At 32.3% G+C, this 21,866-nt stretch overlaps 1 protein-coding gene and 1 non-coding gene across 6 annotated transcripts in view; one reads left to right on the top strand and one right to left on the bottom strand.

Annotated features, from left to right (window-relative positions):
* The first annotated feature begins 3,194 nt into the window (after window positions 1-3,194).
* LOC148623475 (serine/threonine-protein kinase Nek9-like) overlaps window positions 3,195-21,866 on the top strand; it is a 78,681-nt gene continuing 60,009 nt past the window's right edge. For 4 of the 5 annotated variants that reach the window (XM_088565286.1, XM_088565284.1, XM_088565285.1 and 1 more), the window contains exons 1-6: window positions 3,195-3,339; window positions 10,234-10,411; window positions 11,611-11,663; window positions 15,670-15,740; window positions 17,714-17,819; window positions 19,761-19,810. In XM_088565286.1, coding sequence (XP_088421412.1) covers window positions 3,214-3,339; window positions 10,234-10,411; window positions 11,611-11,663; window positions 15,670-15,740; window positions 17,714-17,819; window positions 19,761-19,810 — 584 coding nt within the window. In that variant the 5' untranslated portion in view covers window positions 3,195-3,213. Of the gene's footprint in view, window positions 3,340-10,233; window positions 10,412-11,610; window positions 11,664-15,669; window positions 15,741-17,713; window positions 17,820-19,760; window positions 19,811-21,866 lie in introns of those variants that run through there. The other variant, XM_088565287.1, reaches the window with a different exon arrangement.
* On the bottom strand, window positions 15,161-15,408 carry LOC148623476 (RNase MRP). Its single transcript, XR_015920464.1, has one exon.

Raw genomic sequence — 21,866 nt, 5'->3', positions numbered from 1 at the left:
ACAAGGGAATAGATGATATTAACATCAGCAAAATTCTTCATCGTAAAGAGATAGTTTCCAAAATTCCACCATATTTCAAAAATCAATCTATTCCTATTGTCTCTTACACTAAGACAATAAGTAGTCAAATTTTCAACTACAAAAAGACATTGCAGAATCTAAACATTGAGAAATACTTAAAATCCCCTCTGACATGTGACTGTGATTCTTATCTCTTTAATAATAGTCCTTCTGGTCATGTCATAACTGGAAATTTGAATATCATTGAGAATGAACTCCTACGTTAGGTAGTTTCTCATGGTCCAAAATTCAGAGAACCATGGCGCATCAATTGGAAACCATAATGAATGCTGTTGAAGATTATGCCAGATCATGGATAAAGGGAGAAAAAATTAAAAAAAAACAAAAAATCGAGTCCTTGTCAGATTGGATACATGCCATCCGATGGTTGGTACGGAATCGTATTGACAATCTCCAGAAATGTGTCAATAAAAGACCCAAGTCCGTATTCAACAATCGTGAGGCACTTGAATGCCTCTCCTTACTACATGAGAAATTGTTATCGTCTCTGAAGACAAAGCTTCAAACAATATTGTATTTGTTTGTAAAGCGCATTACTTCAATTGCCTTATTAAAGAATTGGGCATTGATAGTAACATCCCAGGTAATGCCACATACAAACGTGCTACTTTTGGTAAAGATGAAATTCTAAACAACCACAAGTCCTGCACTGCATGTCTTCTCTCAACATCGAAATAAAATGTGAGGACTTACCTTACTTAATTGTATTGGATTCCCAAACTTCATAAAATTCCATACAAAGGTATATAGCAGGATCTTCATCTTGCTCGGCGAAGGAGATATCAATTCATCTTACAAAGATATTGTCCGCAGTGAAGGATGGACAGCAAGCTTATTGCAATAGCACCTATTCTCGTTGTGGCCATAATCATAAGTGGATACTTAAAAATTCTAAAGATTACTTCAAAACCTAAAATCCCGCAGCTTTTCGGAAATTAGTTCTCTCCAAACTATTGACTTCTCAACTCTTTACACTACGTTTCCACATAATAAATTGAAATATCGTTTGAAAGGACTTATTCGTTAATCTTTTGCTGTTTCAAAAAAAAAAAACATGTTGTTCTTTACAAATCCACATATTTTTTCTTAAACATCGCAGAAGGGCAAAGTGTGCTACACAGAAAAGCAGATTTGCGATATGCTTGATTTTCTCATTGATAACGCATTTGTCACATTTGGAGGAGCTATTTTTCAACAACAAGCTGACATTACAAATACTGATAACTTAGTGGCGTTCGAAAAAAACTGTCACATGTTAAAAAATTTGAAATGACGTGCATTTGACAGAAATGTAGAAACTTTGAAGTAAAAGGAACAAAATTTTACTGCGCCGGTTGTCTTCTTTTAATGATAGTATTTGTTTTCACCTACATCTCGAATTTGACAACAGTGGTCATCTCATCAATAAGATTTATAGATAGATACTCTGATTTCCTTGAACGCCTTAAATATCTGCGTAACAGACTCTTCAATCAGGGTATGAAGAAATATATTCTGGTTCCCGGGACCGCGTTCCAGGTAATAGCTACTAGCAATACACTCTCTCATATTTGTATATGTGTAACATACAGAATATTGCGATCGGGAACCAGTCTAGAAGAAATGCGTCTTAAAAGGTCTCCTAATTACCAATTTTTTTTTTATATAAGTATATATTTGTGTAAAGTCCCTGATTAAGCCAAAATCATTGTTAAAAATTTTTGTAGTACAGTATTATTCAGAATTTTTATTAAAGAATCTTAGTTTACCCTGATTCATTATTTATACAAGTTAACTGGTTCGTAAGTTTGCAAGAATAGAGGGTTTGCCGATTTGAAAAAAGACTTAATTTTGACTCACCTTTATCAATTGTAACGGTATGGTCTAAAATGTGTAACCCATACCCGTACCCGTACCAACTTTTCCACGTACCCAAATACTATTTTGTCAATTTCTTCATTATTACATGATATTTCCGGCTGAAATTGGGTACATATTTACAAAATGATATGATGGTTAGGCTAGATTTAATGATATTTAAAATATTTGTCGAAAAAAAAATTTTATTGGATTTTCTCTTTTCAAGAGGTCTAAAATGTGTAACCCGAAATTCCCGTACCCAAAATCAAAGTCCAGTATTTTTGTTATCTGTGCAATTTTAATGCATATTTGACATTAGAACATCATATTATAAAAATTTGCACTGACGATAAATCAAAATCGCATCAGACTCTGTATATGAGAGTTTGTTTTTCATTCTGGATAACATCGTATCCATTCTTTGCTGGTACGGGGATTGACGTTAGGTATGCTACGGAATTCAAATTCAATCATTTCATTTTTAAAACAATATCAAATCTTTCAAAAACTTTATCAAAAGTCTTACAGTGAAGTTTTAACCTCTTAATGATTTTAGAAAACCGTAAAATTTGGATAGGAAAGTGAGAAATAGTCAATAATTGGTTTGGTATGGCAACTTCCAGTTACACATTTTAGACCTTTCGACTTCAGAAAACCGATCAAACAAGAAATGTTAGAAAAATAAACATCATTTTCTTGATTAGACATGATTTGAAACGGATTTTTCCACATCTCATGCAATTTTCAGTTCTTAATATGCCGTGGCAATGGATATTTTAGCGAACCATTATTTTTCTTCTGGTACCAAAGCTTCATCAAAGTAGACATAATCAACATGAACCAAAACTAACAGTACCATGAACACTAAAATGGGTAGGTCAAATAGTACGTCAGTAAAGTTGATGGTCGCACGACAACGCCGACTGAAATTTATTACAGGATGCATCAAACACTCATAATATAAATATATATCAAAACATATATATATATATATATGTATATATGACCAAAAATAAAAATTTAACCTGTTCAGTGTAACGCGTCGTCGTGCTGAATGACAAAACTTGCACAAAACCCGGGAAACTTAATTCAATGAAGCGTGAACAAAAACCCTAAAAGCGCCCTCTAGACTACATATGATGAAACACCCAGGAGAAAATAATTTCATTCTAATGCACTACCCGTTTAAACGAATGAAATTATATGAGTACGGGGAGAAGTTGGTACGAATACGGGTGCGGGTTACACATTTTAGACCCTACCAATGATTACTTCCCTTGGCAATGTTTACAAATGGCGTCCGACGAAGTGGATCCTGACTTGAAAAACCAAGAAAACGCTCTTGAAGCGTCATATATATATGTAAAAGTGTTAGGAAGGGGAGCTTTTGGAGAGGCAAATCTTTACAGGAAGGCTGAGGTTTTTATTTCAATTATTGCGACACGATATTGATACATTACAATTATTTACAAATTACCTGCTATGAATTGACAAATGAAGCTTATACTTTATAGGCGTATTTTAATTATAGACTGGCCTGTCTTAGTAACTATTGCTCAATAATTGTTTTATGATGTTTTGATGAAACTGTTAGTGTGTTTTAAATTTTGCCGTTAATATTCAGTCAAAGTTAAAGTATCGTATGTTTACATTTATACAGTATAAGGAAAGGTTCGTGAAGTGTGTGACATGATCAGGGGACAAACTTTTTAAACACTGAAAATTCCAAAATCAGAACAGCATTATACCAGAGCTAAATAATGTTAATAAACCAATGAAACCGAAGTTTCAAGCTTCCCAAAGTGTGGTATGAAAAATATTCTTTCTGGTGACATATTATGTTATATTTTTGTAAGTAATACTGGTTAGTGAAATCAAATCAGTTAAGATTGGCTCATCATTTCATGATAGACATGGTAGTTATACCACACCCCAACTGCTCATGCACGTTCATTATTTGAATTGTAGAAGCACATGCTGTCTGGGAGATAAAAAAAAATATATCAATTTTAGGGGGACTTGGTTAGATATTATTTTAAGGATTTAACAAGATATATTTAAAAGTGAATTTTTATTGTAACAGGAGAGCATGATTTGACTCACAAAATTATACTCCGCCACTGAGGATCGAACCCAGGGCTGCTAGGTGACAAGTCAGCGACAAACCGATTATTCTAAAGAATTAATCCTTTAGCCAAGTCAATTAACTGGCTATTTAAATCTCACTACCTACTACAATGCAGGTAGGCGCTCTGCCACATTATAATGTCAGAACGTAGGCTATATATTAGTTGAAATACCGTATACTATGTTGCCGCATTGAGACATTACATTTTTGTTGCCTACTGATTTTTACTGTTTTGTGATACTAGCATTCTTAGGGTGTGACTTCTTTTGTTTTGATGCTACTGTTTTAGATTTACAAGTTACATCGGAGATGTTGCTGGTAGAAGGCTGTGCATCACCAGTCGTTTGATTTCTACTGGTATTAGCCTTAGTATTTTGTACTTTGTCATTGTCTGGGCACAATTTTGATGGATAGACCCTTGTTATATCTGCTGGTTTTTTCAACTGGGTTTAGGTTGGGATGGTTCAACAAGAATGTTTGCGATACCTGCGGCAACTAGGCCCATATTTTGTGTTGAAGGTCTACAACTTTCACATTTTTCCTCAGTTTGATATAGACATTTCATTAAACCCTGAGATTTCTGGAGCGCAAGAAACAGCAGATTTATTCAGAGGAAAAATTTCAGTTGCATAGAAAGAAGACGAGACTGTCGAACCAGCATGACAGTTGTTCACCTGCGGGTATTGCTTGCATAAGAGTTATATGACCAGAGACAGCCACTTGTGTCTGATATGGATGCCGAATATATATTTAAGTATGATGACTTTTTTTGGATGTATTGGAACGTCCAGAAAATCCAGACTCATCACAGATGAAAATGTGAGAGGGGGTCATTGAGATGGTTAAATTTTTTCATGGTACTTTCTAGTAAATTGCTGTACAGATCAAGTTGTGTTTGTGTTAGTTCAGCCCTACATTTTTCTAAAGAATGGGATTTTCATAATATGATGTTTTTGTGATGCTTCATGAAATTTGAGATCCATCTGTGGGAAGGACCTTTTTTTAAAATTATATAATATTTCTCTGCTTCTTCTTTTCACAATTTCAATTACATATTTCTTCAGATGCTCATGTGACAGCGGATGACCACAACCTACCATGGATTAAACATAATTGATAAAGCTTTTTCTTTGAACATCCTCTGTAAGTTCTTATTTGATTAGGTGGATCTTGACCTACATATCTACCAAGTAGATGGTCATGTGAGGTTGCATATGGAATTTTTGCTTGCTCTTTCAACAATTAAAGTCATTCTCACTTCTTATTTTTTGTTCTCTTGGTGTACCCTTGACTTCCTAGCTGCAGTATAATTATTTTCTTTTGAATTTGTGACAGTTTTTTTTCTTCAATATTTTGTGCAGATTTTCCTCTTACCAATTTTTTTTTACTATAAAAATCCTTGCATTTACAAAATTAAATTTAGGTTGAAATTGTGAAAAGAAGTGCACATAATGGAAAATAATTGTCCTTTTTACAAAAATCTGAACTTTTCTATACATTTTTATGTACTGATTACACTAGACGATACCGGTATTGCACAATCAAGTTAACCCATGTTTTATTTACGCAGTAAAATCATTAAAGTCTTACAGGAGTCAATGTAGAAAATGGAAGTTATCATGAAGGTCTTACCGGAGTCAATGTAGAAAATGGAAGTTATTACATTCATTTAAGAGAAAGAAATTGCTACACATAAATGTCCCTCCAAAACTATTTCAAATAATATTTTCTATATATCATAATACTACAAACAGAATCAAATTTTCAAATGGACTAAGTTCCACATTCAAATCAGAATGTGGTGTCAAACAAAGTGATGTTTTGAGTCCTTTATTATTTAATATTTTTTTAGATGACATTGTAAAGGTATTAAAGACGAATAATTGCAATCCTGTAAAAATTGGGGATATATCAGTAAATTGTCTTTTATATGCTGATGACTTAGTTATATTATCTGAAAGTAAACAAGGTTTACAAACTAGTTTAAATATTGTTCATGGATATTGCTGTAATTGGAAATTATATGTTAATGTGTCCAAATCTAAAATTATTGTATTTAATTCAAATGATAGATCTTATATTAATGAGTTTACATACAATAATGATATCATTCAAACAGTACCAAAATATTGTTATCTTGGTGTCATGTTACATTATAATGGTAAATTTAATTTAGCTGTATCTTTGCTGATGGAAAAGGCTAGAAAAGCTTTGTTCAAGATAAAAAAGTCAGTAGGGCTAGATCATTCATGTCATTTATTAGAAAAGCTGTTTGATACTTTAATTAGCCCCATTCTTTTGTACTGTAGTGAAGTCTGGGGTATAGATATTGATACCTGTACTTTTAATAACTCAGTTGTAGAAAAATTTCATTTAAAATTCATCAAGGAAATTCTTGGTGTACACTGCAAAGCTACAAACGCTGCATATCGTTCTGAACTTGGACGACTCCCACTTTACTCAAAAATTATGTTTTCCTGTGTTAAATTTTTAAATGATCTTCTTTCCTCAGAAAACACTTGGGCAAAGAGAATGTATTCTATTATCAATAAACTTGGTTTTTCACACATAATCTATCCAAAATGTAGCTTTTAACCTATTTTATCAAATATAAAACAATGAATAACTGATCAATTTATGCAAGAGCAACATTCCCAAATCCAAAATTCAAATAAACTAACATTTTATCGAAATTTACACATTGGATACAAACGAGCAAGCTTTGATGATATTTTACAAAAAAGATCAGAAAGATCCTCTCTTTGCAATATTAGAATCAGTAGCCATAATTTAGAAATAGAAAAAGGCCGTCATCTATCAATTCCTGCAAACAAGAGATTATGTAAAGTTTGCAACTCTGGGGAGGTTGAAGATGAATTACATTTTTTGCTAAAATGTGAAAAATAATCCAGAGTTAGAAGTCAATTTATATCCAAATTATCAAATATCCTCAAAAAAGATATTGATTCAATTAATTACTACACACTGAAACAATGTAAACTCAGTGATTCGTATACTATACTTAAGATTATCACTAATTTTTTAGATATTATTTTTTCTATCAGAAAAAATTTATTTCATAACAAATATCTCTTCTCATAACATTTGATTAATATTCTATTTACATGTATACTGCTACTATATATGTTACACTTTTATGTATCAATTATATGGGCTTTTGCCAATTATTGTAATTGTGTTTGTGTCAATAAAGAATAAAGAATTTATGTACATGTGGTTATATCTCTAGTTTAATGTTTTATAAATACAAATAAGCCTTTAACAGAAAATTTATGGTACTTTCAATAAAAGACCAACTTATTTCTCTAGCTATATGATACTGGTTATTTTTTTATAGCACAATATTGTCTTCCTTGGAGCACTATTACGCAATCTCAATCTTTCCCCATTTTGAATACTTGGCATTGAATGTGACAAAACAAAAATCACAAATATTTTTAAAATGCTTTTATTAAAGAAGAAAACCAAACAAAATTTTGATTATTGAGCACTGGTCATAGGAGTCTAGTATACGATATACATGTAAAAATATGAATAAAAAGATAATAAGTTAATAAAACTTTATTTAAAGTTGGTTATAGTTCAAAAACAAAGAACTGAGCTCTTAAGGCTTATACATGCCTTATAGGTATGTAAATTATTTTGAGCAGTATGTATGGTCTTTGCATTTATATTTCAATGTAAAATTGATCACATACAAAACATGTATGTACAGTGCTAAATTATTTCCACTACTTTGAGTACGTTTGAAAACAGGGTTATGCAGCAGAGTAACTTAATGTCTATATCAGACAAAATTTTAGAATTAAACAGGTAATGCACTTATTTTTATTCTTCCTGAGTGTTTTTACCACAATTTTCTTTTACCTTTCAATTGGTAACTTTGTGACCCCCAAAAATGCATTTAATGCTCTGAACTTTCCTCCACTGTTCATCTGCAAACTTACTTGGGTAATGGTGTCATAAATCAAAGGACCATTCTGACTAGTAAACTTTTCTCTTTTCTACGAGGATCTAAAGGAGAAGGATTTTGATGTATATATTTGATTTGTTCTTGTTATTAAATAAAGTTCGTTTTTCAACTTACATTGAGTTTTTAACTGAAGTTACATTACTGTATTTAAATTTCGTTTATATCATCTCAATTCCTCCAAATATCTTAATTTAGAAATGCAGAAAATTTAGAAAAAAATGTAGTATAAATGAATTAGAAGACAACTTCTAGATGTCTTGATATTGACAAACATTTTGTACATATCAGGTATATGCTCTAATTCAATAGTATACCCAGTTAAATCATTATATATTCAGGGATCTATAGACAACAACTCCCACTTATGTATAAACTGTGAAATTTGTCCACCAATAAAATTATCTGGTGTGTTGTATAGCTGGAAACTACATGTACTTACACTTAGTTTCTCTTTCGTTTCTTGAAGTGGCTTTTCTTTTTTCCTGTTGGCCATTTCTTGTTTTTTCCCCAAGGCTCGTGTATTGCTCAGTAATGTTTCTTTTTCCTTAAAAAGGACCCTGACTCTCAGACATAGATAACTTGTCAGACCTCTTATCGTCTTTGTCCGACTGGTCCGCCTTTTCATCTAAGTTGTCTCCAAACAAAAATTCTGATACTGGCGTATCAACCTCACACAATCTTCTGTACTTAGCTGGAACAATTGGTCTAATCATTTGTTTCCTTTTCCTATTAGCAGCACATATACCATGGGTGAGGATTTTAAAAAGGTCTTTAAAGATTGCTTTAGTTTCAGTAAAGTCCCTTTTTGTCTTCATAATATTACATGTGAAATCTATATCACCAGTCTAATAAAATTACAATCAATCTTCAAATATTTCAATTAATCAAAACATTCATTGCAATTTTAACTGATATGATGCAACATTAAATTCATTGTGCTAAATTGTAAACAAAATATTTCAACAATTTGTTATTATATAGTAATGCTAATTTAAATCCTCAACAAGCATTTATTGGAACTTCTTTAGGGTGGTCAGCAGTATTTGACACACATCTGATGGAAGTGTGTGTCATGTGAATGAAAAAAAAATCAAATGCACTAATATTCGTCATCCTATGCAAAAAATCTATAAAACAACAGGCCTCAAAGAGAAAACAATTAAGTGATATCGTATGCAAATTTTTGAAATAATATGATAACTGCTGTTAGGTGATCGAAATTTCATACAGCCACCATACATGTTGTATGTATAGTTTTCAATTTTGGTCACAAATGAAGTGGCGAAAGCAAATATTGGTTTGCCACTTGGGAGTGATTGGATAGTTAGTCTGAATTTCTTCTGATCCTGCATCCCTCCTCTTTTTCATTAGGATGTTGATGTTTCCAGTGGGGGTAGGGGTGTGGTTCAGAATGATGTGCCATTCAAAAGGTAGAATTCCCTTACCATATATATCAATATAAAAAAAAATAAAAATGGTAGGCTTACTGAATCAGTTACACTGGGGATGGGTTGGTCAGTGGTGGACAAGTTTCCCATTAGAAGGAGCATATGCACATACTCAGAAGTCTCCTATTAGAAGTTACCCTTTTGAAAGTTGAAAATAGCTATTTTTGCAGTCTTTGGCTTATATTTTAATATTTTAAGAATTGTAGCAGATGGGGAAAGGTTTAAATTGCTGAAGTTACTTTTTTTTTATTCCTGGCATGAAATGAAATGAGTTCCAGGTGAAAGCTTTATGGGATTGGTAACTGTTTTTTTTGGGGTAAGACCAGGATTCTTGGAGGACCTTATTTATTCACCAGGCACTCATTTCTTAGCCTAAGATGTCAGGAATAAATCAAAGACTGAAGTCTTCAAAGTCACTTATCGTCAAATATTCACTGGCGTATGACTACACATAAATGCAAATCATGTGCGAATATTAAGTACAGAAATTATGAGTGCAAGAAGTCGCTAACACTATTAGCGACTTAAAAAATGCATTTTACATCTGTCAAACAGGAACTATCACTAAGTGAGCTCACACACAGTTCTAGTTTAAAAAATTGAATTCTTGGGGTTCTTTGGTATGCTGAATTTATTCAATTTAACCAAAACATTGATTTTTCCTACATGTTGTTTTTATATTAAACTTTGCAAATTTTAAAGGTGATATGTTTATATAAATTTACAATTAATGTCATGAATAGGATAAAAGTTTAGTGGTTTGGAAAGAAGTAAACCTAGCAAAGCTATCAGACAAGGAGAGAAGAGATGCTCTCAGTGAAGTGGATATTCTCTCTTTACTCAACCATGCTAATATTATCACATACTACAACCATTTTTTAGATGGGGAGACTCTACTCATAGAAATGGAGTATGCCAACAGTAAGTTTGTTTAATGAGTATAAGTAAAAGAAAAGGAACTTGGAAGGGTCAGGAAAGGATACTCAAATGGGTGCTGAATGAAGCGAAAAAAAATGTTAACTGTATTTTGTGGAAAAAAACCAATTAGGGTGTCACCACAATTATATTTTGGCTTAAATTATAATGTAATAGATTCTTTATGATAAGAATGAATGACTTTTCTGTTATACTTAGTTTGACATTCAGTATAGTAGTGCACGGCGCGAAGCGGTGTGAGCTCTACGGTTATTACATGTACTTTCTAAACTTCCCTTAAGGTTCCCAATATAATAACGAAAAAAAGTCATGTCCCGGGAGTAACAAAAAGTGACTGTCCTTATGGAGAAAATTCATCATTTCTTTCAATCAAACAAATAAAAATATATAGGTTAAGATTACGTTTCAGTAAAAATAAATTCATCTTTTCTGATAGTTTTCAAGTCTTTTTTCTATTTTTAAAACTTATTTAAAGAAGTGAATGTTATGTTTTTAAAAACTTTGGCAAACATGTGGATGTAGGTATGTGTATCTCGGCTGTTCCACTGTTGCTGTTGTCAAGAACCTAACCCGCCTTGGAAAAAAATAAAACTACGATCATATTATCAAAATTGATTGATAAGATAGGAAAGGCAATCATTTTCTTGTTTGGAATTTGCAGCTATCGTCTGAATTTTGTTTACGTCACATGATATGTGTAAAATATTTCCACCGTCCGTGGAGAACTGTAATATTTCCGGTATCTGTACAGATTGACCTGACAGGCCAGAACTGAAATGGATGTTGCTAGAGATGCCCAAAGGGATAAAAAATCAAAGTATTGCGAAGTGCTATAAAGTTATTGCCCATTTTGAGAGCGGGGGAAATGGGGTATGGGGTTGGAATTTTTTTGGGGAAAGTTATTCATTTATTGATATAAAACTCCCCAATTAGATCTAATTATCAAGACAGATTTTCAAATAGAAATATTGATTTTGCTTGCTGCTTAAAAATACATAAAAATAAATATTGCACTTGCGATGCAAAAATTTTCATTCGGGTCAACCCCTCTTTGTAATGCCCTTTATTTTTTTGAGTCTCGCTCAGACGGTACATGTATGGTTAGGCTCACAATGCTCGCTGATTTAGGCAATGCCTACCCCATATTATGTATACTATAACTGGGTTTGGTTTTGTATTTGTAGATGGGTCATTGTATCATAAGATTGCACAGCAGGAGGCTATGGTTCCAGAGGAGGTATTAAAATGACACAAGTGTTCTTTCTAGGCTGCACTGCTTTAAAAAGATATTTTAATTATAATGCACAAAGAACATTGCAATATCACTTCTTTATTTAAATATGGTAAAATCAGGGTGACCAAGCTAATACACAAGGTTAACACTAATGGAACAAAGAGTCCATTATTTTAGTCTTTATGAACAAGGACAAAATAAAAAGTGCTTACTATTACCATTTCCCAACCATTCCAACTATCATTTGATGTAAATAAACCCCAAATTATTTTTATTTTTAACATCTGCTTACAAAATTATTTGTCATAGAATTTTACACCATTTCACAGTATTTTTGAAAGGGATGAAATTAAACAATATTTAAGAATATAAACAGCTAGTTGTTTGTTAGATACATTTCTTGTGATTAAAAAAAGTGTCCAAGGGGTTGTTTAAAAAGGTAAGTTGCTTTTAATCAGTTTTAAAGAGGCAGCACACTGGGTGAACAAATATATGTAACACCTGGTTTAGTTGGGGAATGGGAAGCATGGGTTTTTATAGACATGTATTATGTTCAAAATTTTAATATAACTCTTTCAGGGGGAGAGAATCGGTAGAAAAACTTTTGTTATACCCCTGTTTGTTAGTGTCTTCATCCTTCTGATACACAAAGAAGTACATATCTCTAATTTCCTACACCATTGAATAAAATTAAATTAAGCTTTTACAGAATCTATTAAAATATTGAACATATGCAGTGCTATTCTTTTATCAGATTTTGGTCTGAATGTTTCTTTTTAGGTTTCACATAGTAAACTAAAGTATGGTCACTGTCATTCACAAACATGGTGGTACCCATATCTTATCGAACTCCTTCTACTTCAATGAATGGAATTAAAAAAAAGTTTCACAGAATCTTTATTACATATTCCCTTTGTGCATTTATTTTAGATATTGGTCCAAATTACTTTAGAGGTTTCTTAAAAACACAGACATTGTGATTCTTTAATGTGGGTGCTGATCACTTATCTGTAACTCCTCCTACATCACTGAATGGAATTCAATGTAATTTTCACTGAATATTTATTACATATTTCCATTGTGCTTCTCCTTTTTCAGATTATCAAAATCAATTTTGTGGTCAAATGGTGCATATTATGAAATGGGAGCATGAGGGTTATTAGTTTAGTGAGCATTGCATTTTTTGGGTTTTTGATCCTTTAGGATCGAAAAATGTTATGTCACCGGTTCATCAGAGAAACTACCTTACTATATCTGAACACTACACAAAATGTAGTCTACATGTAATTCTTTTTATATTATTCAGTATCTGTATCAAATTCAGTAGATAAGTTCCTGTAATTATTCAGCTTAGTAATATATTATCATTGCTGCAAATAAAATTAAGATTAGTCTTCAAATCAATTGAAGATTTGAGGGGATTTTTGGCTTTGAAAATTAAATAATCTGTATTTAGAAAATTTAGCTTTTGCAGAATATGTTAAGAATGATCCCTATAACCCATTTATTAGGTTTTTTTCAGTATTTATTAACATTCAATAATAAAGAAACAGGTTAAGAAGAGCAGTAATTTAAAAAAAAAATCAAATTAATAAAAAGTGTCTATGTTGGAAAATCTCAGGTACATTTTGATAATCTGAAGTATAATTGCAGTGTGAGAATAAAAACTGTTAAAATAGTTTTTGAGTTTAATTGCAAATTAATTTTAGGCAGATTTACAAATTTGTGAAAAATATGAAATGAAACAAAATTTGTAACTGTGTGTGAGGTCAGATGCTATTTAAATTGATTTACAAATCAGATTAAGGCTTAAGGATTTCTAAATTACATGTATATTGGAAATGCAAAATTTGCTCTACATCATATAATCTTTTAAATTCTGTGTATGCTGTTATTTTCACAAGGATAAAAAAACCACCAGTGTGAACAGCACTTAACTGGATAATTCTAGTTAAAATTGTGTAGGGGCTTATTTTTTTGGCCAGTAACAGGAAACAATTTAGTGTTATAGTATCATTTTAATGAGGACAAAAGCATGTCTGATAAATGTTAAATGTTTGGTCCACAGTTTTTATATGTCCCAGTTAATAGATAGGACAAATTATGGTTTCTTTTGGTGCAGACAATAAATAAAAAAAAACTTCCAGTAATTTCCATGAGAATTTGGTGAATTGTTTACTTCTGTTGATGTAAGTTACTTTGGGGTTTTGATAAATTTCTGGTTTTAAAGGAATAGTCACAAGAATCTGAGACATGAAAAGGCAAAAAGTCGCTGAAACAACTACTAACTAATAAAGGGAAAAAAAACTACTGGTACATTCCAATAGTATGCCACAGCATAAAGTCTGGGATAATTGTACCGGTACATTCAAATAGTATGCCACAGCAGAAAGTCCGAGATAATTGTACCGGTACATTCCAATAGTATGTCACAGCATAAAGTCTGGCATAGTTGTACTGGTACATTCCAATAGTATGTCACAGCATAAAGTCTGGCATAATTGTACTGGTACATTCCAATAGTATACCACAGCATAATTGCTGGGATAATGGTACCGATACATTCCAGTAGTATACCACAGCATAAAGTCTGGGATAATTGTACCGGTACATTCCAATAGTATGTCACAGCATAAAGTCTGGGATAATTGTGGTGTCATTAATTCTAAAATTGGAAAACTTCAGACAGAAGCGGTACAAATTGCAACAGGGCTACCTATATTCACTAAAGTTGAGATTCTTGTGGCTTATTACTGAAATTAGTTTTTAACTAAATACCAAATCAAAAGACTAGTAACACCCAAAGTAAAGGGTAATTATATAAACATTATACACAGGATGTAGTGAATTATGATTTCTTTACAGCTCAAGAAATATCCATAGTATCTAAATTTAGTTACCAGTATTCTTATATTTTTATTGTAACATTTATTGATGGTTTCTGCTGGTACTTATACATGTCACTTGTGGTTTATTTTGTTCTGATGTATGTTTTTATTCAATCCCTGTAAGTACTCAAGGTTTTGGTCAATCACCATAAGTACTCACATTTTATACAATTCCACGGACATTTTTCATCAGAAGAAATGTATCTATCAACAAGTTATTAGTAATCTGAAATGTCATGTACATGTCAAAAGTTTTGAAATATTTGTACATAGTGTAAGCAAATATTTGTAAATTTCTACAATTTTATGCCAAATGATAGTTTGGGTGTAAGAAAATCCATTGATCATGTGACACTGTCAAAATAAGATTGACATGGTAAGTGTAAGTGATTTATATTTTATTCTTTTTCTGTCAAGCTTATATGAAAGGACATTTATTTCACTGTTCCATTTCAATAGTGTTTGGAGTTGCACATGGGCCTAAACACCTTGCAAGAGATTTTATAGAATGTGTTTCCTAATGTTAAATTTATGTGACATACACAATAAATGTTCAGAAACATGAACATGACTGCATGGCAAGTTATTTAAACAACAACAAAAAACTGTCTGTCCTTCCCCAAACTAAGCCCCATTGTGTTACTACCCCCAGTGGGAAGCACTTGCATGACTTTGCTATGACAAACATCTAACCACCCACAGCTCCGTCTAGACATCACAGCCTTTAATGTGAGCTATGGTCAGATTGCAGGGAATCAGTAGCTGGACACTCTCTGTCCTGGGTCTGGGGACTTTCCCTAAGGTTGTGGAGACATAATGCCTCAGTTTGTAACCTCAAAATACAAGTATTAGAGAAGAACAAGACTAGCTTTTTTTGAGTGGCTTATTTCTTTTTATGTCAGTAGATGACACTTTATCTCAAACTAGAGGTATTCTTACTTCTTTCAATTAACAAAAAAAACTATAATTTTTCCCTTTATTTTTGGTGTTTCTGTTTAAACCATTATCATATGAAAATGTTTTTTTCTTTAATCTAATTTTGCCCTTAAGGCTTAATTTGTTTAGCCTCCTTAATGGTTTATACAATAATGGGAGATAACTCTATTTTGCCTTTATTATAGATTATAAAATGGTATCTTTACCAGTTAGTCTCAGCATTATCTCATATTCACAGCTATGATATCATTCACAGGTAATCATATTTTATAATGGCTTCAAGTAAAGTTTGAGTATTGAGAGCTTTAATAAAGTGTATGCTCTAGTTCATCTTTAATTTGTTCTAATGATTGTGATTTTTGTCCCATTACATTATTCTAGTGCAAGGTTCATAATGTCAGCAATGTATTACTCCAGGTTGGGGGTGCAGGGAGTTGGCACCCCTTCATTTTATTGGAAAAAATTTTATTTTCAGGTGTAAAATTGACAAAGAATATGGGCAAATAATATTCTAGGTCCCCCCTTTTTGCCATGGTACCCTGGCTGGCACCCCTCTATTTCAAAATGTCTGGGATCTGCCCATGTTCTTTGAAGTTAATTGAATTTTTTTTATTGAACAGTTTACAATAATTTTGATAATTATAAATGAGCGAATATCATACAAAAATCATTTTAGCATTTATTAAGAGACCCTTAACATGATATGACATTTGTCTTTTACATGATGTTTTCTCAAATATTCCCTTAAAAGACTCCATGTATCTTAGGCATGGACACTGATTTTTAATATCTTTCTTTTTTTTAGGGATTGGGGACTGGGATTTTCATGTGGCCCATATTTTTTTTTCTTTTCACACAATTAGTACATGAAAATTTATTTGGAAGTAGGATTTTTCGGTCACCATCATGATTTTATGAGCATCTAGTTTTTTAATTTTATATGACATTTTCCAAGTCAAAACAAATTGGTTACCATCTCCATAGCAATAATAATATAGCATTGGATAAATCTTCTCAATTCTTACCTAAAAACTATAAAAAAGCAGTAAAATATTAATCACCTTCCTTTTTTTGGTTTAAGAGCTCTAATAACGTTTCCATGGGTTAAAATTATATATTCCTTATTAGAGTTATTGCCATTGAAAGACGATCTAATGACATTTTTCCAGTTTTTGACTAGCATTATCGGAATATAAATCATAATAGATTGATAGAAACTTTCAATTGATGAAATGATTCTTGTAATAAAGAGCATTAAAAGTTTCAAATCATGTTTTGGTTGGGCCATTGTAAATAAAAAATGAATGAAGTATTGTTCTGCTTGATTCAAGTTATAATTATGGCCACAAGATCAGGATTTTTAATTTTTTCCAGGGGAAGTGTATGAAATTTTTATAAACTCCGCAAACAAAGTTGGGTGGGGGCTATATAGATTTCACCCTGTCTGTCTGTCTGTCTGTCTGTCTGTCTGTCCACAACTATTTTCTAGGTAGCTTGCAAGATTGTTATGAAACTTTGTTGGATGTAATATAACCACATGGACATGGGCATACTCTCAGGAATTTAAGTTTGGGCAAAAAATTGTTGAAATGATGGCTGATGACCTTAGGCTTTTTCCAGCAGTATTTGGTCTGATACATTGTCTGCAACTCCTCCTTAACAACTTGCAGGATTGTAATGAATCTCAATGGAGGGTTCCCATAGAGATGTGTGCATATTGTCTGATTTCTGTTTGGAATGAGAGCAAAATTGTGCCTCAAAATTGCTTAGTCTATCGCCCATGAATTGTGTGTCCACACTGGTTCCATATAAACAGGATTCAACAGGCTGTGGAGGGCATTAGTCCAGTTAGGGGCTATATCTATTTTTTTTGGGAAAAAAATCATGTCCAGAATTTTTTTTTCTTCAAAAATCTCTTGGCCCCATTCCCCTCTATTGACAGAAAATCCAATAGGCTGTGCCTTATTCTCAGGTGCATCTGCAAACTTATTATATGCAAATATTCATTGAAATGAAATAATAGCTGAAGTACAAATCAATTACATGATTTTTTGTTGTCAGAGGTTAAAGAAAAATCAGATAGAAGACGTACCTACAAGTCAATTTTTAGCTGAAGTTACAGTTAAATTATTTAACTTCATATTTGAGGGGGAGGGGAGTATTTTCTTTGTGAGCTCTATGGCAGTATTTCTAGTTGTTATTAAATTTCTTGTTTTTATTGCATTGTAGAGATATAAAAACACTCAACATATTCATGACCAATAATGACTTAATTAAGCTTGGAGATTTTGGAATTTCCAGAGTTTTAGAAAGTGAAAGCGAAATGGCAGAAAGTGTAAGTCTTGTTTTGCTTTATATATCTACATTTGAATACTTTTTAGGTTTAATCATGAAAATCATATATGTTTTAAATCACCTAATGGTATAGTATGGATTTTGCCCATCATTGAAGACCGTGTGGTGACCTGTAGAAGTTAAATTGTTCGTTGCTTGACCTTTGGTGGATGGCTATCTGATGGGCTCTCATCTATTTTAATCATTTAATCCTAGCCCCAGCAATAAAAATCAAATAGTTGTTAGTACGCCCTTGCATACAAAGTCGTGATGAGAATATGGTAACATAAATGTCCTTCTGTCATCTGTTAAAAAATGGATAATACTATGGAATCAAAATTCATCAATAGGTTTTGACCTAACTTGAACCATAAATAGTCCAAAGAAAGCAAATAAAATTTTCAAGGGTAAATATGGAAGTCCTATGTCATAAAGTTAGTTTTTTATGTGTTTTTTTTTAGCTCACCAGGCCTATTGGAACCAAACTTAGTATGAATGTTTCTTGGGGTATCCTGCATAGAAAAGATGTTGGGATTTTTGATCTGTCGAAAACATGGTCGCCGTTACTAAAAATAGAACATAGGGGTCAGACAGTAGTTTTTCGCATATATCTCCAAAACGGTTAGGTTTAGCCAAATTTTGACTGGGTAAAAATGTTCAGCATGATGAGATCTATATGAGGTCAAATTTTCATTTTAATCTATTAAGCCATGTTGGAGTTACTGCCCTTTTTCAACGTTTTTTTGGGGGCTATTTTTTATGTTATTTCATTCAAAAATCTTCTCCTCTGACACTACTTGATGAATTGGAATCAAATTTGGTATGAATGTATCTTGGGGTATCCTGCATAGAACTGGTATTGGGATTTTTGATCCATTGAAAAACATGGCTGCCGTTACTAAAAATAGAACGTATGGATCAGACAATAGTTTTTTGCATATATCTCCAAAATCGTTAGGTTTAGCCAAATTCTGACTGGATAAAAGTGTTCAGCATGATGAGATCTATCTGTGGTCATTATTTCCATTTTCCAATAAAATCAGTATAGTGATATTGGTAATCTGGCTATATTTTAAGAGGTGCATTGTGCAAGGTATTTTAAAAAACAACATAGCAACAAGATTTTTATCAGTAAAAGTGACTCATAACTTGACGTCATCCATGAAATACCTAAGGTCATTGCTTGGGATATTCAAAGTACTCAAATAGTCACACAACACAGACTTAGAATCACACAGTAATGAAATAGGTATGATATAAATTGTTTAAATCTGTCCTTTTTTCATAATGATAAATGATATTTACTATTACAACTTCTAACCAAAGCGGTTAGGTTTAACCAAAATCTGACTTTGGGTTAAAATTATTCAGCATGACGAGATCTATCTGTGGTCAAATTTTGGTGAAAATTTGATGACCCTTGTTGGAGTTATTGCCCATTTTTTGCTGTTTTTGATGTTATTACTCTAAAAAATCTGCTCCTCAGAAACTATTCTGCAAAATTCAATGAAAGTTAGCATTTTTGAGTTTTAGGGTATCCTTAATGAAATGACTGATTTTTGATCACTGAAAAAAACATGGCTGCCATTTCTAAAAATAGAACAATGGGGTCAGACAGCAGATTTTTGCATACATCTCCAAATCTGTGAAGTTTAGCCAATAGCTTTCAATTGCTGATATGATCCTTATTATAAGGCTTACAAGTGTGTCCAATGAATCAAATGGAGTCAAAATTGTCTGACAACTCCTTGTTAGTTTTATTGCCCTTAAAAGGCAGAAATTTAACCAGGTGAGCGATTCAGGCTCCTGGGAGCCTCTTGTTTATTTTCAAGGTCAAAGTTTACAGCTTCAATTTCTTTACTTAGCAAAGGATGCCATACTTCTCATTGCTCTGGTTTGTTATTCTTAATGCTACCTAAAGCATAATGTGTATGTTTTGCAGGTTGTAGGAACACCTTATTACATGTCACCTGAAATTATTCAAGGACAAAAGTATGTATTTAAACGATGAAATAATACTGTGTCTGTTTCTTCTGAAATGGTTTCCTGAACATGACAATATTAAACTGATTCTCATATTATTTTGTACTTAAATGAAAAAATACTGCATTGTTGTGACACAAATGTAATCTTGATTTTTTAAGAAATACATTGAAGTATTATTAGCAAGAAAATTTAGATGTTGTAGAGTATGTAATGTAAACAGGATAATCCAACTTAACATATAAGTTAGTTTTTATTTTCAACCATCACTTAGCCTTGTCAATAATCTGATCAATTTTTTGAAGTTTGTTGTTACTCTGACTAAACAAGGGTTGCCTGTAATTTTACTTCACATTAATTGCCTTTATCTCTGACTATTCATATATTGTTTGTTACTCTTAACTTCATAGATTTGCATGTAATTTTGACTACTCATTGATTACCTGTAACTCTGACTACATATAGATTGCCTGTAGTTTTGACTACATTTAGCTTGCCTGTAGTTTTGACTACACATTGAATACCTGTAGCTCTGACTACACATATATTGCCAGTGATTTTGACTACACATAGATTGCCTGTAGCTTTGGCAACACGTAGATTACTTGTTAAACTGACTACTTTTAGATTGCCTGTAACCTTGACTACACATAGATTGCTAGTACTTTTCGCTAACCAATGATTTTCTGTAAATCTGACTACACATAGATTGCTAGTAATTTTGACTACATGAAGATCACTGTAAATCTGACAACACATAGATTGCGGTAACTCTGACTACACATAGATTGCTGTAACTGACTACACATCAATTGCATGTTAATCTGACTACACATAGATTGCCAGTCATTTTGATTACACATAAATTGCTGTAACCTTTACTAGACATAGATTAACTGTTATTTTGACTACATATTGATTGACTGTTATTTTGACTACACATTGATTGACTGTTATTTTGACTACACATTGATTGATGTAATTAGGAATAGACAGATTGTCTTTAACTATAGAATAAGTAGATTCCCTGTAACTCTGATCACACATAGATTCCTGATTACTCTGACTACAGGTGGATTGCTTTGTAACTTTTACTATAAGTAGACTATCAGTTGCATTTTTATAACCAGAGAGATTCTTGTGCTCCACTGTGTGTTATCTGCTGGATTGTTCCACCCCTAAAAGAAATTGATAAGGGACTCTTGTTAGACCAATTAACCTATACAACACTTTAAGTATTCCAATTCCAAGGCTCTATTTATCAAGTATATATCACTACATGTACTAGACAAAATAATGACCATTCAGGTGTTTTATGACTGTTACAAACACAGAATGTCTCTAAAGCAATTTATCTGTATATGAGAAATACATTTTGTCTACCACAACCCTAATATGTGCTGTGTCAGTCAATTTGTGTTGACTTAAACATGAAAGATGATTAGTAAGACATAAATTGGCATTGTCAACACTTTTTTGGTTGATTTATTTCTAAGTGATAGAACAAAAGTAAACCAGCATTTAGGTAGACTGTTTTTTAGCACATCACTTGGCATCCATCATCATTGTCGTCTCTTGTAGTTGTCATCCGTTGTTGCTGTTAACAATTATACAAAACTCTTTTCCTCTGAAACTACGTGACTGACTAGAACCAAACTTGGTATAAATGTTCCTTGGGATATCCTGCATAGAACTGTTTTGGGGATTCGTTGAAAAACATGGCCACCATTACTAAAAATAGAACATAGGGGTCAAACAGTAGTTTTTCACATATATCTCCAAAACCGTTAGGTTTAGCTAAATTTTGACACAAAAATAAAAGTGTTCAGCATGATGAGATCTATCTCTGGTCAAATTTTGGTTTTAATCTGTTAAGCCATGTTAGAGATATTACCCTTTTTCAATGATTTTTGCTAGTTGTAATGTTATTTCTTTCAAAAATCTTCTTCTCTGACATTATTTGATCAATTGGAACAAAACTTGGTATGAATGTACCTTGGGATATCCTGCATTAAACTGGTGTTGGTATTTTTGATCCGTTGAAAAAACATGGACAACATACCTA

The sequence above is a fragment of the Perna viridis genome, chromosome 2 (assembly GCF_037379345.1).
Source record: "Perna viridis isolate PV_CMFRI_1.1 ecotype Kerala chromosome 2, ASM3737934v1, whole genome shotgun sequence".
Classification (NCBI taxonomy): Eukaryota; Metazoa; Mollusca; class Bivalvia; order Mytilida; family Mytilidae; genus Perna; species Perna viridis.
The sequence above is the reverse complement of the archived record's forward strand: the minus strand, read 5'-3'. Positions and strand labels throughout refer to the sequence as shown.